Genomic DNA, 25,404 nt, shown 5'->3' on the forward strand with positions numbered 1-25,404 from the left:
AGGGTGGGTCCTACACCTAATCACTTCTGAGTGGTGTCTTATAAAAGTCACAGAATAGATACAGACACACACACACACACGTGCACATACAAGCACACACATAAACACGGGAGAGATGCCATGTAATGCAGATGCATCTAGTAGCAGCAAAAGAACACCAAGATTGTGGCAGCCACCAGAAACTGGAAGAGTGGCCCACACAAGGAATCCACATGGCTGAGACCCTGCTCTGGACTTTTAGCCTCCAGAACTGTGAGAAAATAAATTTCTGTCCTTTAAAGCCACCTGCTTGTGGAATTTTTTGTTCCGGCAGCACTAGATGACTAAGACATATCTATGATCTTGGGCCATTTTATGTGATGGGGTCCACTCTGCCATGTGGCAGATTGACTGGAGACATTTCTTGAAACAGCCCAGGAAGAATGCCTGTTGTTCTGGCTTCGCATTTAGTAATAATACATAGGCTTCTAATGTCATTACCCTCAGTGCTGAAAACAGCGGCTTAAATGAAACGAGAGAAAGTGGCTTTTCAATTAACTGGTCTTACCTCAATTTCCTGATACGAGTTGTTGATCATGGCTATTAGCATATTGAGCAGCACTACCACCATGGTGACGTTATAAACGCCATAGAGAACGTAGCCGATGTTCTCGATGAATTTGTGGTCGTATTTCAGCACCACCGAGATCACTTCAGACAAGCCAAATATGGACCAAAATAAGGTTTTAAAACTTTCTTCAACCCTACAGGAAAACAGATAGTACTTTCATGCAACGTACTTCAGGCTAACACTTCGGAAATGAAAGCTGCCATTACCCAAGCTTGGGTGGTTACCCCGGAGTGGGGCTGGGCTGGGATGGTTGATGGCACCTATGTTGTGAAATAATGATATATTCAGATTTCTAAGAATACTTTGAAAGAAGATTGTGAATTGCAGGCTCTTGGTTTTTCATTCAATCTATTTCTTGGGACTCCTGGCTGCGGAACCGTTTTTATTTTGCTTTAATTAATTAAACACTAGGGCAAATGTTTGTTCTTGTATGTGATTAGCCTCAGAAAACACACGTTCCTTCCATGGTCTCTTAGGGGTCTCTTCTCAGACTACACACCCCCATGTGAAGGGGAACTTTGGTACCTGGGGAAGTGGGTGGCAATAAAACTGGTGCCCACTGACCGAGCTTGTATCACCGGTGCCTGGCACTTGCTGGGCACTTGACACAGAGTAGCTCACTGGGCCTCATAACCATCCTCCATTAACAGATGGAAAAACTGAAGCGCAGAAACTCAAGTGCCTTTGCCAGCGCCAGGCACACAGCTCGGAAAGTCGGGTGCAAATCCAGGTATGTCTCTAGTTTTCGAAAACATGTACTTAAACAACAATTGTTATAATAAAATATATAAAACAATTGTCATTTTAACCGTTTTTAAGTGTATAAGGCAGTGACATTAATTACATTCACCAAATTGTGCAATCATCACCAGTATTTATTTTCAAACGTTTTTCATTGCCTTAAACAAAAATCCAGTACCCTTTAAATAATAACTCTCCATTTCCTCCTCACCCCAGCCCCTTGGTAACCACTAAGAAACTTTTGTCTCTATGCATTTGTCTCTTCTGGATATTTCATGTAAGCGAGATGACACAATATTTGTTCTTTTGTGTCTGACTCATTTTGCTCAGCATAATGTTTTCAAGGTTCATCCCTGTCCTAGCACAATGCATCCACTTTTAACTACTATGCTTCACCACCTCCCTGGCTCCGGGGTGTGAGGCCAAGCATAGACAGCGAGTCTTCTAGACTGGGGCTGAATTGACAGGCATGAGAGGGTTCAATGTGGTGTGCCCACATAGCTTACTTTTACCAGGTAACTGCCCAAACCTCACCCGGCCGTTCACTCAGGGCAGGCACTGCACGTGCTTTACAGGACAGCTCAGGTCAGATCTGGCCATTAGGACACTATTCTTGATTTTGAGATAATGAAGTTAACAAAATACACCAGTTTTAAGAATAAGGCCCAAGCACATTTCACAATTTATACTTTGTGGCTATGCTCCTATATCATGTTTATGACATAAAATCTAATCAGAAAGCTGAATTTTGGCTGGGTGGTTTAGAACATGCAGGTATATCTGGTAACTTCTGGATGGCTAACTGTAGTTCTTTTAGTTTGTATCCAGGCTTTTGGTGTCATTCTGAGAAAGCACTTTTTTTTTTTTTTTCACTTTAACATTTCAGGTTTTTCACACCCACCCACAAATAGCCAGGATTAGCTAGTTCTGAGGAGAAAAACAAAAAACAAAAAACACTGTGTTTCTTAAGGATTGGTATTTATTTGACAAGATATACAGAAATACTAGTACTCGTCACTTTGGCTAAAAATCCAGCTCTGACTTGCATGAATTTTCAGCTCTTCTGGGTGTGAGCATGTGTGGGTGGATGAGTGTCCCTAGCCAGCTGTAATGGCTCATTCCCTACACTTCCCAGAGTGTGAAAAATTAATATTTGAGGTGGGTTTTTGTTGTCATTACTTGTTTTTGTTTTCTTTTAAAATTGTGAATTTGGTACATGTAATTCCTTTCATTGTTAGCAAAAAGGAATTTAGTTGAGTATTTGGAAGAAACGACTGGGCACTGAACCTTTATTTTAGAGCCCCAGCTCCTGATGTGATCCTGAGGAAGGGAAATAGTTTCCTTGTGCCAGATAAAGCATCCATTTTGTGTGAAAAGGATGCCATTCTGGTGCGTGGGCATGACTCCCTGTGGGTATTGTCTTCCACTATGACACACTATTTCGGTTATCACTCTAATGGAAGGGAACAGTGGCAGAGAGAATCCCAAACCACTGGACGAGCCCCAAATCCCACTCTGGAAGGAGAAGACAGGATGTGATCTCTCTGATGGGGGTTTTCTGCCTGGCAAGATCAGGTGAAAACTAGAGGGCACACCATCTTAGTGAGGGGCTGGGCAGACGGGGGCCGGTCCAGGACTATGTGCTTGGCATGAACAATCTAAGAAATGGAAATTACACATCTCTGAGAGATTTACAGAGAAATTCATCTTCTCTTTTTCACCTTGGAACTCAGGTGGCATAATGGTTAAGAGCTCAGCTGCTAACCAAAAGGTCGGCAGTTCTAATCCACCAGCTGCTCCCTGGAAACCCTCCAGGACAGTTCTACTCTGTTCTATAGGGTTGCTACAAGTCAGAATCGACTTGATGGCAATGGGTTCGTTTTTTTTTTTTTCTTACTGTGGAAAAACTCACAAACCTTTGGCTATCTCTGAATGGAGCACAACAATTACAGAACACCTTCAGGGAAAACCCTCTGAATTTTGATCAGGGAAAATGGGCCCAGATGCTACACATATGTATAGCTTTCTCCTTTGTTTCCTGCTATGACTTTTTGCCACTGAGCTCTGATTTATCCTTGGTGCCTTCACTAAGGCATTCCATGTCAATAATTTGAGTGAGACAGAGCTGGCCCATAAAGCAGTGTGTGTTTCAGTATAAGAATATTTATCACCCCCTAAATCTACCTCTTAGCCCCTCATCCACTTGACTGACAAATGATGTCCGTAGCCCTGACCCCTGTACTGAGAACAATTAATGTGGCTTGGAATGCCGATCTGATCAGTTTATTGTGTGGAAGTCAATCTTCACTACTGTACACCTATTTCATTTCTATTCTATAGCTTAACGATTAACCACTGGACTTTAACTTGGCCATCATCTCCAGGAAAATCTAATCACAAGAGGCCCTGACTCACCAGGATTGCCACAGTGAAAGCTTCCCCCTAAAGAGCAATAACCCACTGCACCAAACTGGGTCTTAGCCAAACTATGCATTTCTGACAGATCCCTTCTAAGATCATCAGGGGCAGCATCTGTAGCCCTTGCAAACTTTTTTTATTGAGCAAAATGAGTTGAGGTTACAAAGTCCTCCTCGAAAGAAAGGTGGGTCATTTGGCCTAGATTTACCATTGGATCTCTTGGGTCTTTCATCAGTACCCACCCCTCTTGACAGGAACATTCAGTGGACTAACTAAATAGACTCATTTTGCTGGTAGTGTTTTTTGTTAGAAGGGATCTTATGGGCTCAGTTATGCCCAATTAGTTGGGCCAAATGGTAAGCAAGAATGTTTTATCCACAGCCCAAGCCATGTAATTAAGTAAAATCTGAATGGAATTGAAGAGTTAAATGTTTTAAAAAATTACCTCATCAAAAAACTTGAATAAATATTGGTAAATATTTATATTGAGCCCTGGTGGCACAGTGGTTAAGTGCTACGACTGCTAACCAAAAAGGACAGCAGTTCGAATCCACCAGCCTTGGAAACCCCATGGGGCAGTTCTGCTCTGTCCTATAGGGTCACTATAGGTCAGAGTCAACTCGATGGCAATGGGTTTTTTGGTTTTAAATATTTATATAATCTTGGATGGGGAAGATTTCAGAAATTACAAAGTAAGAGATTAAGATATTTGATCACGTAAAACTTTTAAACTCATATATATCAGTAAAATACAATAAGTAAATATATAAAACAAAAGACTAAGTGAGGAAAGAACTGTTTGTAACATGAATAACAGACAATGGGTTGATGTCTTCCTTACATAAAGAGCTCTCATAAATCAATACGAAAATGCAAACATCATAATAGGAAAAAATGCTTCAATGACTCCAATGAAAACTTGATGCTTTTTATGGCGACAAGAGCTCCACATTTAGCTTTAGATGGCACCCTAGTGTCATTGTCTGGTTTAAATATGTGGTGGGAAAGAAATTAAACTTGGCCTCACTGCCCTGAGTGGGAACAGAATTACGTTAAATTGATTTTGGAAGCCTGCATTAACATATTCTCAGAGAGAATGCTGGCCTTGGAAAGGAGCTAATAGCACATTACAGATCCCAAGGGCTTGGGCATTGGAGCTGCCTCCAATAGCACCCTCTGAGTTATGTATTAACTGGTACTCACAATATCCAGAAGCTGCGGGACCCAAAGCATGGGACAGCAGGCCAGTCACTAGGAAAGTCCGGGGTTGTCTTTGAGGAGGAAAGTATCTTAGAGTTGGCTTAGTTAATATTGAAACTACTTGGCTCATAAACAGCCCCCACTATCAACTAGTTGGCCTTGAGGCTAAGTTTGAGGTTCTTTACTGATAAGAATGGCAGCCTCTGGCTCTACATCTTCCAACTGACATCACTGGGCAGCTACAGAGTTTTCCACAAATTCCTTCAACTGTGTCAATCACAGGAGGCTTCAGAGAGACAGAAAAGTGCAGTAAGATGAACAAAGGTTCATATTTGGATTCAAATCCCAGCTCCACTGCATCCTGGTTGTGTGAGCTTGGGCATTACAAAATCTGTTTGAGTCTCAGTGGTTCCTGCTTTGTTGTTAAGAAGATTAAATGAGCAACCCATATAAAGTAATAGTAGGAGATCAGTAATTGGTAACTACTATTTTTGCTAATTTATTTGCCAAATATTTACTGAACTGTTGCTATGTGCCAGGTACTGTACCAGATGCTGACGATAGACTGGTGACCAGAACAAACATATATCTGTGCTGGTAGAGGTCGACTCTAACAGCAAGTCCAGTAAGGCGAGAACACAGCTACGAGGCTGTAAGCAAAGGTGCCTCTGCCTTACCTGAGAGCATATATAACTCCATGAGCCCCTCAGGTGCCCTTTACACAGGGGTGAGTGGAGTTCAGAATTCAGCTGCTTATTGACTTTCCTGAGCAAGCCTCATTCTCTTTTCTATCTGCAGAGATGATCACAAGCCCTTGATTTCATGCAAATTGTCTTTCTGATTTCACCACCCCAAGCTGTCTTTTTATATTCGCCTCTTGGCTTTCAGTGGAAGGGGCTGAAGTTTAGTCAATAGGCCACCCCAGCACAAGAAGTGTTCCTAATGAAGTAAAAAAGTGCCTGTGAGTGATGCTGAACAGACCACGATTCACCCTCCTCTTGCTGAGCGGGGGTATGTGTGTGGGAGAGGGTTTGGGCTGACTTGTCAGGCAGAAAGCAGGGACGAGGTGGGTAATCAGTTCTCTACCAGGTCTGTCTCGCCTGGATAATGGGACTTCTAATAACAGGTTGCCTGAAGAGGCAGTTGCCTATGGGCCTCAGAGAACAAACTAATCAACAAGGCGAGGGTTTGGGGCGATTATTAGGAGAATTGCTGCCTCTTCGGAATGTCATGACTCCCACCCGCACCACTGAACAGTTAAGTTCAGTTACCTACCCAAATCTACACATAGCAGGCTAAAATTAAACAGGAGGATCGGATCTTGAAAGGGTGTTTCTCAAGCTCAGAAGACAATAGCTGGCACTATGCTAGAGTTCAAAGCAGAAACAATGGCCCTGCTGCCTTCCAAGCTGGGATGATGGAGGAAGGTGTTTGGAATGGAGAAAGATCCTGTCAGAGGGCTGTGATACTAATGTCCAGAACCAGAGCTGGAAAGCAGTTGGACCAGACTTGAGGAAGGTCAGGGCAGACAGTCAAACGCCTGAGGAAGTCTGAACTGCACCCCTGCCATGGTATCCCCTGCAAGTTCTGTGCTCTGAATCACCTCTTGGTTCTATCTCGGGTGCTAAATGAAGACTTTGATGTAGGCAATCCAGAAGTAGAAGAGTCTATCTGACTTCAGAATCAATGTCAAAGAACTGGGATGCACAAAGCCCGTCTAACTCAGATTTACTTATACTGAGGTCAGACTATACTCCTAGAATCCTGGAGCTCTGTGAGGGCAGATGCTGCGTCTTCTTCACCCTTGAAACCCCAAACCTAGTACAGAGTCTGATGCACAGAAGGTGCTCAACAAGGTCAATGTCTGTTGAGTAAATGAATCCCTGATGTACATTCCGATTTCCTGTTCCCCGATCCTAGCACTGAGGTAGGGCTCTAGTGTTGTGCTCAGAGTGCAGGTTCTGAAGTCAGGCAAACCTGGGTTTGAATGTAGGCTTTTGGGTAAATAATTTAGCCTCTCTGTACCTCTTCCTCTACCTGTAAAATGGGAAAATAACAATCCCTACTTCATAGGATTGTGATGAGGATTAAATGAAGTAACACAGTGCTTGTAAAGTACATAAAATACTGCCTGGCCTTTACCAAATATGCAATAAAAGCTGCCTATTTATTAGTAATACAAAACTAAGTTTTTTGTTTCATTATTTTTTAAACTGTAATAAACTCCAGTACCACACTGAGTCTCGTACCCTACAATCAATTCTCAGAATAACCATTTAAAAATACAAACCAGATCACACCACTTCTCCTTTAGTGGCTTTTCATACAGTTAACATTCGAAGCCAGTCACCTAACTGAAGCCCTCAGGTTCTTGAGTAATCAGGCTCCTCCCAGCTCACACAGCCCCTCACTTGCTGCTCTGGGCCCCAACCACCCTGGCCAAGATCTTCCCTGCTTTCGGACCATTGTGTCTGCTGTTCTTCTGCCTGGAATGACCTCCCCCCTCCCCTTCACATGGTGGCTCCTCATTCTTCAGGTTTTAGGTTTAATTGGCGCATGCTCAGAAAGGCCTTCTCTGCCCACCCTGTCTAAAGGAGGTATTCCCCTAATTACTCTGGGTACAGCATTTTTATTTCTTTGCTAGCCTTCAGCACTTAAACCATAATGATCTTATGTGTCTATTTGTTCACTTCTTTATTTATCCTTTTTTTTTTTTTTTTGCCTCTTTGCGCCTCTGGAATGTGAGCTCCCTGAGGGCAGGGCCTGCTGACTTTCTCATTGCTCTGTCCTCAGTGCCCAGAACAGTGGGGACTCAGTAAACATTCTTGCCAATGGGTGACCGAAGTCTGGGAAGCCAAGGCATGAGGTGATTTGGAGACTTGGTCTTACCCAGCTTGCCTCATACCTGCCCAAGAATTCATTTATTCTACAGACATTATCTCTTCCAATATTATCTCTAGAGCAGGCCCTGGGCAGTCCAGCTTCCTGTTACTCTGTCACTTGGAGGAATGATGTAGTTTAAGCCTTCTGCTGGTTCTAGAATTGAATTTCAGTGAACTAAAAGGTAAGAATTTCTTCCCTTTAAGATAGCTGTGGTCAGCCTGAGAACACGATGGACTTGGGGTACCTGAGAACATGCTGCGCAGACACCATTCAAAAGAGAGGTCTCATGAAGGCTTTTTCCTCAAAACTATGGGGCTCTTAGCCAGTTCCAGAGGCTTAGAGTCACCAGGCTTTTAAAATTGATTCCATGAATAGACAGGAGGGGAGAGTGTAAATAAACACTGTGTGATAGTAGAGTCTCTGTGCTAACAGGCTTAATTATTCTTCTAAAGTAGTCCAGAAAAAGGTCTGTATTTTTATCACTTGTTGCAGAGTTATACAAAGATATGAAATATTAGACCCAAAATATTTTTTTTTCTTTATACACATGAAGATCATTCCCAGATATCCAGCCTCGCTGAGCCTGATGTGGGTCCCACCACTGACCTCTACTGAGTCCTCCATGAAGCCTCTGAACCTCTTTAGGCGACTTTTTCCATATGAAAGCGGGGATAATGAGCTGTCTCATTCCGCTAAACACCCATATGCCCAGCTTGATCTTTTAAGAGGAAAGGCAGAGATTATCATTTTCAAAATATGATGATAAAATTCAGCCTTGTGGAGCTTCTGTGTCACAGAAGCCCATATTTCAACTCTGACCCAGGGTCCTGGGAAAATCTGTTCTCTATAAAGTCCAGGAGGCTGACTCTATGTTCCCCACCTGTAAACACAGTCAGCAGGCTCTGCACACACAAACAATGGCAGTCTCCCAAGGTGGCCTTTCCCTGGTTTCTCTTAATAGGCTCTTGGTTATGGTGAGTTTTACAAGGGCATGCAACACAATGCCACCTTGGCTATCCCCAGCAGAGCCTCTTCTGTACCCAGATCCTTTTTAGAAGCACAGCATTTTGGTGTCGAGAGGCCCCTCTGGGTCATTGCTCCCTCCTGGGTGTCTCTGAGCCTGTATGGCCCATCCAGCTGTCTCCTTTTCTCTTCCTTGGGCCAGGGAAGTCTCAGGTCTTTAACTATTGTTAAAAGTGGCACAGCGGGTAAAGTGGTGCAGTGGTTAAAGAACTTGGCTGCTAACCAAAAGGTCAGCAGTTTGAATCCACCAGCTGCTCCCTGGAAACCCTATGGGGCAGTTCTACCCTGTCCTAAAGGGTCACAACAAGACCGGATGGCAATGGGTTTGGTTTTTTACTTGGATACCCCACATTCAATCAGTGGCCACCTCTCATCCATTCTACCTCCTAAGCAGCTCTTCTCCATCTCCAGTTCTCCATCCCCACTGTCACTCCCTAAGTTCAGCAGTCCTGGGGTGGGGTGGGATATGTGGGGACAGAGTCTTAAAAGCCCTTCCTTGGGCCCAGTGTCCAGTCCAGGGTTGCTGGAAGGAGAAACTGGCTTTTCTATGGCTCAGACGACGTGCGTGGGGCAAAACCTACCTCCTGTTCCTACCAAGCATATGCATCCCTTCCTTTATATGGTATGGGAATTTTCCATAACTGTCATGGAAAATAGGAGCTTCTAATTTTGCCTAGCACTGCTGAAGCTCCTTCCGTTAAAAATGATTCCTGGGAAGACAGAACAACCTTAGGAGAGGTATTATTTTTCATTTGAAAAATCTCAACCCAGCTATACCATGAAGCTGACTCCTCAGTATTCTACAGAAAAGATCAGCTGGGATTGTCTTTTGAGGAACAGAGCCTGCATTTAATCTCCAACCAGAATTAAGTGGGGGAGTCCAACTTAATTTAAAGAGGAGGCCAGGAGCCCATGGGTTGTGTTGGAGTGACCTTCACTCCCCTGCTCTGGGCCTCCTCACTGTCCCCAGCCCCTCTCACTCTTCTCCATGTTCCCATCTTGTCATGGTCACCACTAGAGACAAGAGAATGCCACCCTCTTTCTATACATTCTTACCAGCTGTATTTCATCTATGAGCCAAGGACTTTCTGTCACTCTTTTTCTAACCCTGTAACCAAAGTGCCAGGACCCCAAAGTTTCCATATAAGCTCTAAGCCTAAGCCCTTGGTTTATGGCATACGTGCATGTCAGTGAAAGTGACTATAAAACAAACCTCCAGAAAGCAAGTTCTTTTTGTCCACTGACTTCCATGACAAAATCAAAGATATGTTCCCCATCAGAACAAATTCCAAACAGTTGAAGAAAAAATTTTCTCTGAGACTTCCTTAAAGAGAGTGTATTCTCAGGTGATTTTCTTTCCATTTCCTCACCCACATCTTGGGATACTTTGATTTTGAACCCTGAGAGCACACAACTTGCCTGAACAGCTTTCCTTCCTCCCCCTTGGTCATTTGCAGGTTCTAATAGAAGTGGCTGGGAGATGATGAGCTGCCAGCAGGTATACGATCTGTCATGCCCTGACAGGCCCCGGCTCACCACCCAGTGCCCTGTGCACATGCCCCTGCCCTCCCCTTCACCAGCCCCACACAGAAGTGGCTGTGAAAATAACCCAGGCCTTTGAGAGAATCCTTGGTGCTGAAGTGGAAGAGGACTGAAAAATGGAGAACTGCTCATAGGATCTGACCCCAGGACTCATGCCTTCCTCATTGATTATGGCTACCTACTTCGTGATCTGTGCTTAAAAAGATCTTCCCGCACAGGGCCCGAGATTCCACCAAGAAGATGCTCACTTAAGTTAACAAACAAGTCCCCTTTTAAATTTTTTTTCAGAGATGCACAGTTGAGAGTGAACGGCCTCAGTCTCTCACTCGGGTAATGATGGGGTTGTGCCAGATCAGTGTTTCTTACCGAATGGTCCCAAGGCTGCCTCTATGAGGACCCCCTAGTCGCTCTGGTGGCACACTGGTTAAGTGCTACGGCTGCTAACCAAAAAGCCAGCTGTTCAAATCCACCAGCAGCAACTTGGAAACTCTATGGGGCAGTTTTACTGTGTCCTATAGGGTTGCTATGGGTTGGTATCGACTTGATGGCAACAGGTCTCAGTGGCTTGTTAAGTGCAGATTTCCGGACAACTAAGTCCAGTGGTGGAGTGGTTAAGTACTATGGCTGCTAACCAAAAGGTCGGCAGTTCAAATCCACCAGGCACTCCTTGGAAACCCTATGAGGCATTTCTACGCTGTCCTATAGGATCAGTATGAGTTGGAATCAAATCAAAGGCAATATTTTTTCATTTTTGTTTTTTACTGTAATTAGACCCTTTTTTTTTTAGGGCCTGGGAAGTCGCAAACTTTAGCCACCTTCCCAGGTGATTCTGGTGTAGTTTGAAAACCACTTATCTCAATTAAGGCTGTTCATACTGTGTGTCTATTCACACCTTGGCCTGAGTTAGTTCAATCTGCCTATTTTCTCCTAACCCCTTACTGGGTCTGTTGGACAGAGGGGATGCGGATTTGAGGGTGGGAGGCAAGTATGCGATTCCGAGACTGGGGCACATGGGGGTTAAGGCAGGGCTTGGTTGAGGGTGGGGAGCCTGCGGTTGGTAGAGGTCACAGGCAAACCTGGCCTTCTTCATCACCAGCACAGACTGTTACAGAACAGGGTTTGAATCTCCCTCTGCCCTTCCTCACTTGCTGGGTGACTTCAGGAAACTTACTTTATCTCTGGGTTTTCTGATCTGTTAAATGGACTGTAATCCTTCTTAGAGTCTTGTAATGTTAAATGAGAAAACATATGCAAGTGCTGAGCAGAGTTCCTACCACATCCTAAGTACCACACCTGGCACATGGTAAGTACCAAGAAAAAGGTAGCACGTGGTAAGTACTAAGAATAATCATTATTATTTTTGCTGCCCCTGAAAATAATTTATTTGGAGTATGCTTATTCTAGGAAAACAGGTAACATTTTTCTTCTCCTCTTTTTTTGTACCAGAATGTCTGTCCTGCCTCTCCTCTTTGGGAAGTACAGTAACTCAGTCGGATTTGGGTGGGGCTGGCTTTTGTGACTAGCTGGGATACCACACCCCTGGGGCCAGCAGGGCTCTTATGAGAAAGTTCTCTCTAGGTTTCTAACAGCTGACTTTCAAAGCCAGCCTCCGAACAGCCTTTAGAAAGCCCCTGAACACAGCAGTGGTGGGGTTGGGATGTCACAGGTGCAGAGGAGGTCACCTTCAGTGTGCTTCAGCCCAAACTTCCCTTCTGTAGGATTGCATCTTCTGACTCTAGGGCAACAGATGAGAGGGCCCCTGTCTTATCCTCCAAGCTCAGAATTCTACAGAGAAACGGCCACTTGTACATGGATCAAAGGGAAGATCCTGGGCTGAGCAGTGTGGCTGGGGAAGGATGCTCTGGGGCAAACCTTCACCTCGGTGGGGTCTGGGGTCATTCGACTTCACTGTCAGCCCAGCTGGCACAGAGAACAGCTCTGAGGCCCCACAGGCATGAATCTCAGCTTTCCTCACGTGTGGCTTTTTTATTATGAGTCGGTCTCCTGGGGGGTGACACGCTCCAGAGAATAGTCAGAAGGTAAAAGATGACATTTATAAAAACCCATTCTTTCCTCTCCACTTCGCTGCTCTATTGACCATTTTCCTGTTCAATCAAATCCTATTCATAGCTGAGCAGTCCATTTCAGGAACTGCCGACATGATAAATATCCTGTCTTTACCATGCTTGCTGCCTTCACACCCTTCCCCATCCTGGGAGGCCTGGGGTCCTCTTTGGTTGGGTCTCTCGTGTCTAGAAACTCTTCATTTGGTTTCCCGGTACGTGGAAGGAGCCAATTGCTTTGCCCCTTTGTCCTGCTTTCACCTGTCCCCGTGACTTCCTGATCCCAAAGACCCCAGCCCCGATACCCACCTTGCTCTTTCTATAAGGTTAGCTGTCCTGCATCGAGCTGGGAATTGTGGCCAGGTCCACCCTCCTCTCAAGACCCGACCTTTTTCATTTTTTTGTGCATGGTGGCGCTGACCTTCTGAGGACTGTGGGTGGGTAATCCAGGTTCCCTTTAAGGGTAGGGAAGAGGGACTGCACAGAACACTCAGGACAGGAGAAATGGGACAGAGGTCCTCGTCCTCAGATTCCCAATCTGCTGCTTCATTCTCCTGTTCATTCCCTCATTCTCGCTCATGAAGCATTTAGTAAGCAAATCCTGTGTAAGGCACCATGCTAGACTGGACACACAGGAGGGACATCAGGGCCTGACCACAGGGAATCAGTGCCTTTGTTACCTGGCTGACATCTCCTCCATGTTTAGCATCAATACATCCCATGCTGAGTCAATACATTCAGCTTCACCTCTAGCAGATCTAGAGAAAACTTGTTTTTGAATAATTCAAGCTTATTCCATTCCTTCAACAGTTAATCACTGGGGACTGGATTGATACCAAGTAGTCTAACTGATTCAATAGTGTTCTTGGTTTACCTGAGCTGGTGGACAGTTTGTAAGCTAGGCTACTGCCCAGAAAGGGTCCTAGAGAGCCAAATCAGTACTGTTGTCTCTTCTTGCAGTTTGTCCTCGCCAGTCTTCCTTCCCTTCCTTATTCATTGTCTCCACTATGATCACTACTGTTTATTGTATGCCAAGCACTGTATTTGATCCTATTAGGTTTCTTCTTACTGGATCCTCACAAGCCTGGGAAGTTGGCTCACTCAGTATCCTCATTTTAGGCCTGGGGACATTGAGGCCCAGACAGTTTAAGTACTTTCTCAAGGCCACACAGCCAGTAGGAGGTGGGAGATGGACTCAGACTGAAGCCCTGTCTGTCTGACTCATGGGATGCTGCAGAGAAGTAGTGGGGGGTGGGGAGTTAGAGGAGGGCATTTGCCCCTGGGCTCAAGTCCAAGGGGGCACCATTAGAGGCCAGCCAGGATGAGTCACCCTTGTTCTCCACAAGGCAGGGGTGGGGGAGACACAAACTTAGAGATTGCCTTGGGTGCTCATTTACCCTCGCTATGCCTCTGGGGTGCTGAGGCTCCAGTGCAGCCTGGAGCTGAGGGGCAGAGCCAGACATCCCTCAGAATGTCTCAGTGCTGAGTCAGGCACCTGCTCTCTGTGGATATACAAACCATATCTGCTTTGTCTCAGAGAGTAACAGCTTCTGCAGGTCAGCAGTTCCAGGGTTCCTTGTTTCCAGGTAGTTCTAGCTGGGTGGGGCAGCCCAGCCCGTGGTTCTTGGTCTGGGTTCTTAGAGACAAGTATCTTCCCTGGATGGTTGATTTCTCCAGATGAAGGGTAAGGTGAGGCCCTGATGCAAGGTGGGGCTTGCTCAGAGAGCTCGCCTGGCTGAGGCTCAGAGCCATTTCCACTGGGCGAAAAACTTAAATTCCAGGCCATTCAGGGATTCCTGGGGACAAGTGTCAGGAAGTGGTTAGCCCCTGTTGGTCTCAGCTTCTGTGCTTGTGGCTAGAGACCTGGCTCTCCTTCCTGAGCTTTCCGGCTCTTGAGATCCTGGGCAGGGGCTTGATGAAGGCAGGGAGAAGTTCTGGGCCTGGGTGGGCCTTGGAAAGAACCTAGACTGAAAACACTTCTGTATTTCAGGCACATTACATAAACTACCCCATTTATTCATAAAGTAATTATGAATAAGATGGGAAGTATTATTCCCATTTTGCAGATGAGATCACAGAGGCTTAGACAAACCAAGTGACTTGGCTTAAGGTCATCAGTCAGTAACTGCCTGGGCCAGGGTATAAACTCAAGTCTGCCAGATTCTTCTGCTACAACATTGCTCAGTGCTACTGATGACTGTACAAGGGATCACCTGACAACTACCAGAGAGAGAAGGAGGTTTGGATCTTCACGCAGATAGGCTCAGGGAGCTCCATCTCCACCTTCATGGTGAAGCCTCCATCATTGTGCTGCTCTGCCTGCTTGGCCAGCTGGAGCCCTGCGGCAGCTACTCACACCTCACACCACATGCCTCTTGCCTCTGGGCCTGGGACCCCCTGTTGCTGCTGAGGCCCCTGATGCAGCAGGCCTCGCTTGATGTCCATGCATGGGCACTGGCTTGGCCTGCTAGGCACAAAGAGGTGCTGCCCTGTACCCCTTGCAGATTTTCCTCCTGTGCTGTGTGGATACAGCGAATCTAGGGGCTGCCTGGAAGTGTGGGTGAGTGAGTTAATTTCCTGTGGGGTGAATTTGACTAACTAGAGGCAGCAGATGGGAAAGATCTGGCAGATAAATTCTCCTTTCATGGCAGATAAATTTCTCCCTCTGATGGGCTACTCTGAGATGTGGTATTTCCACATGGTCTCCCCAGAGAAGTCCCTCACATCCCAGCTGTGCATTCTGGTAGACTGTGGCCAGGTCAGTGACGTACTTTCTATTGCTTTCTCTTCTCCCATGCCTCATATTCTTTTTTCTCTCAGTCTTATTGCCCAAGGATTGCAACACTCTTACCCAATTAAAGTGATGGCATGAAGTTTTGTCTGGCAGCTTGGTTTTCTAGAGAACACAGACTAAGGCAAAAATAGTGGTAACCATAACATTTCCTTCCATTTATTGAAAATTTGCTGTAAGGCAGGTATATCATCTGTTTGAATCCTCATGTTATCCCTGTGAAGTAGGTACTATTATTATCCTCACTTTAAAGATAAGGCTCAGAGGCAAGGAACTCTGTCAAGGAGGTAAGGAGTACTCTCATGTTCACACAGCATGTAAACAGCAAAGTGAGGAAGTAAGCCAACTCTTCTGTTCTTCCAACTTCAGAACCTCAACTCTAGACCACCTTGAATAAAGCTGCCTTTAACCTTGACAAATATCACGGAGATCTGAGTCTTCATGAAGCTACCTACAAGAGATTACCAAGGAGTCAAGAAACCCAGAGAGACCGTCGGGAAGGCCCTGGGATACTCACGTTGTAAACGCTGGGTTGTACTTTGCGCCTCGGTAGTAGGAGTACAGGTTGAACATCCCGATCATGAAGGCCACAAATACCATGATGAAAATGACCATGAACTTGAAGATATCTTTCACGGTTCTCCCTAAGGAGATCTGCAGGGGCCCGAAACTCTCATTGGCTGGCAGGATGTACGCAATGCGAGAGAAGCTCAGCACGACAGCTATCGCATACAGCCCTTCTGATATGATCTGAGGGTCCGAAGGCCACCATTTGTCCCTGGCTAAAAGAAAACAATCTGCATTACTCACTGGGGGATAGATCTGCCCTAGAAGAGAAGCCTGTTCCAACCTCATCACTTGCCATTTCTGCCCTTGTCCTTAAATTAATCCCAATATACTGAAGGTGCCACCTCCCTCTTGGTACATCCTGGCCCATTTACCAGGAATACCCTTTCCTCATTTCAAGGTCCACTTCATTCCTGATCATCCTTTAATACTACTCAGGTGTCACCTCTTTCTGGAAGTCTTCTGTGACACCCACAGGCTGGGGCAGGTTCCACATTCTCCTCTGTGCTCCCAGTTTCCTGTCCACACCCCTGTCATGGAACTTAACACACTGCTTGCTACTCTGTCCTCCTTACCAGTGTTGGTGCTCCACAAGTGGACACCGTTCATTCACTGGGCAAACAGCACAAGGAGGTGGTGCGGAGGGCATGGATTTGGAGTCACAGACCTGAGGCTGAAGGTGGCCTTTCCACCTGCCGGCTGTATGACTGAGCAAGTCAGTCAACCTTTTTGAGCCTCCTTTCTCTCATCTATAAATTGGGGATAATATCAACCTCACAGGGCTGTGATGAAGACAAAATGAAATCATATATGTAAAGAGCTTAGCATAGGGTGTGGCACACAGTAGGTGCTGATGAATGTTAGTTAAATGACTGAATGTGCTCTTCACCACAAGGTCAGAGACTAGGCCCAGATCGGATCAAGTGAGCTCATAGGGATGAGGAATCAGAAGAGTCTTGGCTGAGAAAATGCCCTTGGGATTTGTTCCTCAGCCAGCGTATGCCTAGGAAAGCTGCTCACTATTGAGCTAAAGCCCCCAAGTCGTAACCAGTCAGCCAGGTTTGTCAGAACAGCCTTGTTCTAGGTCAGCAAGAGTCCTGGGACTGTCCTGGGCTAGGGAGACTCAGCAGTGAGGGCCTGAGCTGCTCTGCGGGTGTTCCTATAACTAAGCAAACCTGTGAAATATTCTGTTCCCACTGCAGATCTGATGTTACACGTAGCAGCATCTATCACTAGCCAGCTGTCTACTATGCATTGGAACAGTGATTCTCAAGTGAAGGCGGCCCCTCCCTCCTGGGAGAAGTGTTCATGGACGTCTGTGGTTGTCACAGCGACTGGGTAGGGTATTACTGGATTGCTAATGTCCTGCAGTGCTCCAGACAGACCCACACCATGAAAATTGCCCTACTGAAAAAGCCAGTAGTGTCCCTGTTGAGAAATGCTGAGTGAAACTTAACTGAGAACACTGAAAAACCTAAATTAGCCCTTACACTTACATTAGCTGTAATTTTCACAACAGTCCCGTAGAGTAGATATTACTATTGCCATTTTGAAGATTAGATTTGGGGTATGGGGTCCTTTTCAAAGGCTGGTAAATGCAGATGGCAAGGGTATTACAGAGCAATTCTTGGCGCCCCAAGGGAGATGGACAAGAGAGAATTTTCTTCTTTATTTTTAAAGCTAGACTCTGTTAAATAATTATAATAATAATGAGCAGTAAGAAACCCTTAGTAAGGGAAGCCAGGCCTCTATTTGCCACAACAGTTCAGATAGTGAACTCTAAACTACATTTGGAAATATAATAAAATTATAAACTCTATGCTGGTCTCATCAAGGCTTATAACTCAGGAGTCCATGAAAGACAAGTGAGGAGAACAAATTATGTGTTTGCCAATATCTCTGTCGCCCTCTACGGATAAATGACACTTCCGGATAACCTGAAACAGGACTTGGCTTCTTCCAGCAGATACCAAGAGGGAATTTCTTTTTTTTATCCCCCTATAATTTACCACCTTAAACCTCAGCTGTCATAATAAAAGACACTCCTATAATTTATTAAGGCAGATTTAGCTGTCATCAGGCCCTGGTGACCAGGTCAGATCTTTTGGTGAAAAATATTCCACTTGGATGGGCTTGTAAGAGTTGTGATGGGTATAAAGCAAACTGCCCTGTGATGATTCAGACGAAAGGATTTTCTTCTTGAATCTGTTCCCATGAGAAATAGTTCCCTTTCATCAACCTGAAAATTTAGGGTCTGCGCACTTGGTGCTGCAGAGGTTGGATGGCCACAAGAGGGCGCTCTTCACCTGCAACTGGAGCACAAGCAACCAGTACCCTGAGAACATCCTGAGAGATTCAAAATGAGATTTCCAAGGGCACAGCATGAACCATAAGCAAAGGCAATCATGTGCTATGCTGTGGGTTGGGTTAGACCTTAATAACACCCATAAGAGGAAGAGAAGTCACCAGTGGACAATACTGCAGCCTGTATCCTGTCATTAAGAAAACTATCCAATGCAATATCAAGATTCTCTCAGCTAACCCCGATGAACCCTGAGCAACAAAAGGGAAAAACATAAGGGCCAATTTGGCTTTAAGAAAGTCAGAATTTGCTTAACCAACAAATGAGGGAATAATGATGTGTAATGCTACAGGATGCCCCATTTCTCGGTGGGGGGTTCCCTACCATATTCACATGTAACATAATTTGCTTTATAAAATTTTGACCTACCAACCTTTTGCAGATCTCTGCTATACCTGACCGTGAAGACTTTGTGGTCACAGGAGCCACGTGGTTTCTTCTAACAGGGACATTTGCTACACAAACTCTTCATGATACAACAGCTTCCATTAAGAAGCACATTAATGAGTACTTATTAAGTGTCCGGCTACTACTTATTGCTATTATTACTATTTATCTACTGCTCCTTCTCCCCTTAATCTTTCTCTTTCAGTACAGAAAGTACATTGTTTGGGGAAGGAAGTGACCTAAGATGTAGTAGTGATAACTGTTACCATTTAGTGAGCATTTAATATTTTTAGAGTACAGTGCAAAGCTCTTTATTTGCACTATCTTATGGGCACTGGGTTATTTAACCCTCAAAATAAACCTTTTGACATAGATATTATTATCCCCATTTTACACATGAGAAAAAGGAGGCTCAGAAAAGTTAAGTAAAAACGGTCTTACAGTAAGTTACAGAACTAGTACCTGAATCCAGGTCTTTCTAACCCCAAAGCCTAGGGACATGACAACTGTGCCATTCTGTATGATTTTCATTCATGTTGGGCCAAGATCCCCTGATATCCTATGCAATCCCTATATTTCTGGGAATGCTAAGAGCCCTGCCATAAAAGCCTCAGTTTCTTTATAAAATAGGTACAACAAAGACCCTTTTGCAGGGTCATTGCAAGGACTGGAGTTTATGTGTATAAAATGTCTACACACAGTTCCCTGGCACATAGTAGGTCCTTGATAAATAGATGCTCTATTATTAAGGAGCTCTAGTGGTGCAGTGGCATAGGCACTCAGCTGCTAACCAAAAGGTCAGTGGTTTGAACCCATCAGCTGCTCCGAGGGAGAAAGATGTGGTAGTCTGCTTCCATAAAGATTTACAGCCTTGGAAACCCTGTGGGGTAGTTCTTCTCTGTCCTATATCACTGTGAGTTGGGATCAACTCCATGGGAAAGGGGGTGGGAGGGACTATTATTGTAGGGTTGCTATGAGTCAGAATCAACTCAACTCAATGGCAATGGGTTTTGGTGGGGTGGCACAAGCAGTTTGCGATTGTCTGCTAACCTAAAGGTTCGTGGTTTAGACACACCTAGCTTAGCTGTGGGAGAAAAGCCTAGGATTTGCTTCTGTGAAGACTACACCCAAGAAAGCCCTATGGAACAGTTCTACTCTGTAACACATGGGGTCACCATGAGTCAGAATCAACTTTACAGCAGCATATAAATATATATTTAAAAAAATAACTATTATTACTCCTAAATTTTCCATCTGCTATCTCAAATGTATGTCCTTGTGGTTTGAAAGCATTAAGGCATCTTCTAAGAATCTATCTGACTACAAGAAAAGAACTTTTGAACGGGAACAGCAGAACTTCTCTTTGCACTAAACACAGGGAACCACAGAAAAAGAAAATTCATAGGTACATACGCACCCCCTTAATGCTCCTGGATTACATATATATGGAAACCCTGGCGATGTAGTGTTAAGAGTTTGGCTGCTAACCAAAAAATCAGCAGTTCGAATCCACCAGGCGCTCCATGGAAACTGTATGGGGCAATTCTACTCAGTTCTATAGGGTTGCTGACTTGGAACTGACTCGACAGCAATGGGTTTGGTTTCAGTTTTATATACATATATGTATATATATGTACGTATATAGAATATGGAACCCTCGTGGTACAGTGGTTAAGAACTATGTCTGCTAATCAAAAGGTAGGCAGTTTGAATCCACCAGCCTCTTCTTGGAAACCCTATAAGGCAGTTCTATACAACAGCAATGGGTTATATAGATAACGCTGGGGGGGAAAACCCACTGCAGTTAATTCTGACTCATAGCGATCCTATAGGAGAGAGTAGAACTGCCCTACAGGGTTTCCAAAAAGCGGCTGGTGGATTCGATCTGCTGACTTTTTGATTAGCAGGTGAGCTCTTAACCACTGCCCACTAAGGTTCCCTGTATATATTCTGTCAGTTTGTCGTACTGTGGGGGCTTGCGTGTTGCTGTGATGCTGGAAGCTATGCCCCTGGTATTCAGATACCACCAGGGTCACCCATGGAGGACAGGTTTCAGCTGAGCTTCCAGACTAAGACAGACTAGGAAGAAGGACCTGGCAGTCTACTTCTGAAAAGCATTAGCTGGTGAAAACCTTATGAATAGCAGCGGAACATTGTCTGATATAGTGCTGGAAGATGAACCCCCAGGTTGGAAGGCACTCAAAAGATGACTGGGGAAGAGCTGCCTCCTCAAAGTAGAGTCGACCTTAATGACATGGATGGAGTAAAGCTTTCGGGACCTTCATTTGCTGATGTGGCACGACTCAAAATGAGAAGAAACAGCTGCAAACATCCATTAATAATTGGAACCTGGAATGTACAAAGTATGAATCTAGTAAAATTGGAAATCGTCAAAAATTAAATGGAATGCATAAACATTGATATCCTAGGCATTAGTGAGCTGAAATGGACTGGTATTGGCCATTTTGAATCAGACAATCATATAGTCTACTATGCTGGGAATGACAACTCGAAGAGGAATGGTGTTGCATTCATTGTGAAAAAGAATGTTTCAAGATCTATCCTGAAGTACAACACTATCAGTGATAGGATAATATCCATACGCCTACAAGGAAGACCAGTTAATACGACTATTATTCAAATTTATGCACCAACCACTAGAGCCAAAGATGAAGAAATAGAAGATTTTTATCAGTAGCTGCAGTCTGAAATTGATGGAACATGCAATCAAGATGCATTGATAATTACTGGTGATTGGGATGCAAAAGTTGGAAACAAAGAAGAAGGATCAGTAGTTGAAAAATATGGCCTTGGTGATAGAAACAATGCCGGAGATCGAATGATAGAATTTTGCAAGACCAACCACTTCTTCATTGCAAATACCTTCTTTCACCAACATAAACGGCGACTATATACGTGGACCTTGCCAGATGGAACACACAGAAATCAAACTGACTACATCTGTGGAAAGAGATGATGGAAAAGCTCAATATCATCAGTCAGAACGAGGCCAGGGGCCGACTGTGGAACAGACCATCAATTGCTCATATGCAAGTTCAAGCTGAAACTGAAGAAAATCAGAGCAAGTCCACGAGAGCCAAAATATGACCTTCAGTATATCCCACCTGAATTTAGAGACCATCTGAAGAACAGATTTGACGCATTGAACACTAGCGACCGAAGACCAGATGAGTTGTGGAATGACATCAAGGACATCATCCATGAAGAAAGCAAGAGGTCACTGAAAAGACAGGAAAGAAAGAAAAGACCAAGATGGATGTCAGAGGAGACTCTGAAACTTGTTCTTGAATATCGAGCAGCTAAAGCAAAAGGAAGAATTGATGAAGCAAAAGAACTGAACAGAAGATTTCAAAGGGCCTCTTGAGAAGACAAAGTAAAGTATTATAATGACACGTGCAAAGAGCTGGAGATGGAAAACCAAAAGGGAAGAACATACTCAGTGTTTCTCAAGCTGAAAGAACTGAAGAAAAAATTCAAGCCTCGAGTTGCAACAGCAAAGGATTCCATGAGGAAAATATTAAATGATGCAGGAAGCATCAAAAGAAGATGGAAGGAATACACAGAGTCATTATACCAAAAAGTATTAGTTGATATTCAACCATTTCAAGAGGTGGCATATGATCAGGAACCGATGGTACTGAAGGAAGAAGTCCAAGCTGCTCTGAAGGCATTGGCGAAAAACAAGGCTCCAGGAACTAATGGAATATCAATTGAAATGTTAAAACAAACAGATGCAGCGCTGGAGGTGCTCACTCATCTATGCCAAGAAATATGGAAGACAGCTTCCTGGCCAACTGACTGGAAGAGATCCATATTTATGCCTATTCCCAAGAAAGGTGATCCAACTGAATGTGGAAATTACAGAACAATATCATTAATATCACACACAAGCAAAATTCTGCTGAAGATCATTCAAAAGCAGCTGAAGCAGTATATCAACAGGGAACTGCTAGAAATTCAGGCCAGTTTCAGAAGAGGACACGGAACCAGGGATATCATTGCTGATGTCAGATGGATCCTGGCTGAAAGAAGAGAATACCAGAAGGATGTTTACCTGTGTTTTATTGATTATTCAAAGGCATTTGACTGTGTGGATCATAACAAACTATGGATAACACTGCGAAGAATGGGAATTCCAGAACACTTAACTGTGCTCATGAGGAACCTTTACATAGATCAAGAGGCAGTTGCTCAGACAGAACAAGGGGATACTGATTGGTTTAAAGTCAGGAAAGGTGTGCGTCAGGGTTGTATTCTTTCACCATATCTATGTAATCTGTATGCTGAGCAAATAACATGAGAAGCTGGACTATATGAAGAAGAACAGGGCATCAGGATTGGAGGAAGACTCATTAACAACCTGCGTTATGCAGATGACACAACCTTGCTTGCTGAAAGTGAAGAGGACCTGAAGCACTTACTAATGAACATCAAAGACCACAGCTTTCAGTATGGATTACACCTCAACATAAAGAAAACAAAAATCTTCACAACTGGACCAATGAGCAACATCATGATAAACGGAGAAAAGATTGAAGTTGTCAAGGATTTTATTTTACAGCCATGGAAGCAGCAGTCAAGAAATCAAAAGATGCATTGCATTGGGCAAATCTGCTGCAAAGGACCTCTTCAAAGTGTTGAAGAGCAAAGATGTCACCCTGACGACTAAGGTGCGCTTGACCCAAGCCATGGTATTTTCAATCACATAATATGAATGTGAAAGCTGGACAATGAATTAGGAAGACCAAAGAAGAGTTGACACCTTTGAATTGTGGTGTTGGCAAAGAATATTGAATGTACCATGGGCTGCCAAAAGAACCAACAGATCTGTCTTGGAAGAAGTGCGGCCAGAATGCTCCTTAGAAGCAAGGATGGCGAGACTGCGTCTTACATACTTTGGACATGTTGTCAGGAGGGATCAGTCCCTGGAGAAGGACATCATGCTTGGCAGAGTACAGGGTCAGCGGAAAAGAGGAAGACCCTCAACGAGGTGGATTGACACACTGGCTGCAACAATGAGCTCAAGCATAACAACGATTTTAAGGATGGCGCAGGACCAGGCAGTGTTTCGTTCTGTTGTGCATAGGGTCGCTATGGTTCGGAACCGACTCAACGGCACAAGGACAACATATATTTAGGATGTATGTGTATCAACAAATTGAGCACGTTCATGAGAGGCAGGAAGCCTTGGTGGCACAATGGTTTAAGAGGTTTGAACACACCAGCCACTCTGCGGGAGAAAGAGGTGGCAGTCCACTTCTGTAAAGATTACAGCTTTGGAAACTATATACATACATAAAAACCAAAAAAATACGTACAGTTTCCAAAATGCCCCCAAGAGCCTTTCCGAAATGAAGGTATCTTTCCCAGTACAAAACGATCTGTTTCTCACAGTCAGTAATTTCTGTGCTATTCAGCTGGTTGTACTGCAGGGACTGCGTTGGCAGTCGAGATAACAAACCTCTGGATGATCTGCCCCAGGCAGCGAACGCGCATGGCCACATCTGGAAGCAGAATCATCCAGAGCGGGGCAAGCTGCCCTCGGACTCACCGTAGGTGAAGTACGCCACTTCCGGCGGAAGCGAGACGTTGTGCAGCGTGCCGTCTTGCACGTGCTGGTCCACGTACAGCTGCGCTTCGCTGGCCTTTAGGAAGGCCATGAGCCTGGCGGTGAAGGAGGCCACGAAGATGGACAGCATCCCGAAGTCCAGCAGGTTCCACAGGTGCAGTACGTACTCCCGTGGCCCCTCCTCCCAGATTTCCTTGCATTCGGACCAAATCATTCCTGTGGGGGAGTGAGAAGGTAGGCTTATGGTTCAGTTGCTTTGGCATTTTGTGACCACTGAGGGCACGAAGGGAACCATGGTACAAACGTTAATGTAAGCTCTTTGGCGCTTAGACCTCAGATAGGCAGAGGCAAATGGGAACGTTTCTTAAGACAGATTTAAAATGAGGAAACCTTCAAACTGTGAGAAGACACCTTACCTGCCTCTGTGCTCCCAGGAAAACCATCTCCGGAAGTGAGGAGAGAGTTCTCATACGTTGACACATTTTTGGAGGCAATATAAGATAAATATAGTGGCTGACGTTTATACACTTGAAAAACTGGAAAGTCTTAAGGAATCATGTAGCTCTAAGTTAGAGGGAAACTGAGGTCCAGGAGTGGGTAGTGGCTTTCTCAAGGTCACATGTTTGACCTAGAACCCAGTTCTTCTAATACTTACCTTCCTCCACCATTAGATTACTTTCTTTTGTATTTCTATGATTGTTTCAATGAACAATATTTTCAGAATATTAGGTTTTTCCTACTCTTATATAAGATTATACTGGATTTTAAAGACATGCTCATTGTCACATAAAAAACAGTGTTCTCATCCTTCTTGTGGTCAAATTGATTCCAACTAATGCAACCCCATATGTTACTGAGTAGAACTGCTCCACAGGGTTTTCTTGGCTGTAATCTTTATGGAAGTGGATCTCCAGGCCTTTCTTTTATGGTGCTGCTGTGTGAGTTAGGACAGCCAATCTTTTGATTGGTAGCTGAGTGCAAACCATTTGTGCCACCCAGTGACCTGTTAAACAATATAGAGATATATAAACAAAATTGTTACTAGTTCCCCCATCCCACCTTTAAGCCAGCCCTGTGAGGAAGCCTAGACTATTAGTTTGTTGTGTATTCTTTTATACATGCACTATCCAATATGGTAGCCAGTAGTCATTTGTGGACACTGAGCACTTATAATATGGCTAGTCTGAATTAAGAGGTGCTTATACAAAAAGGTAGGCTGTTTGAATC

The 25,404-nt window shown here is 44.5% G+C and overlaps 1 protein-coding gene across 1 annotated transcript in view; it reads right to left on the minus strand.

Moving 5' to 3' along the window:
- The window catches only part of TRPC7 (transient receptor potential cation channel subfamily C member 7), a 184,505-nt gene that overhangs the window by 16,772 nt on the left and 142,329 nt on the right, over positions 1–25,404 (minus strand). Inside the window, exons 6-8 of the mRNA XM_049868664.1 lie at positions 24,160–24,393; positions 15,789–16,053; positions 548–743 (exon numbers count right to left, since the gene is read on the minus strand). Coding sequence (XP_049724621.1) covers positions 548–743; positions 15,789–16,053; positions 24,160–24,393 — 695 coding nt within the window. The remainder of the gene's footprint in view (positions 1–547; positions 744–15,788; positions 16,054–24,159; positions 24,394–25,404) is intronic.

The sequence above is a fragment of the Elephas maximus genome, chromosome 2 (genome assembly GCF_024166365.1).
Source record: "Elephas maximus indicus isolate mEleMax1 chromosome 2, mEleMax1 primary haplotype, whole genome shotgun sequence".
NCBI lineage: Eukaryota > Metazoa > Chordata > Mammalia > Proboscidea > Elephantidae > Elephas > Elephas maximus.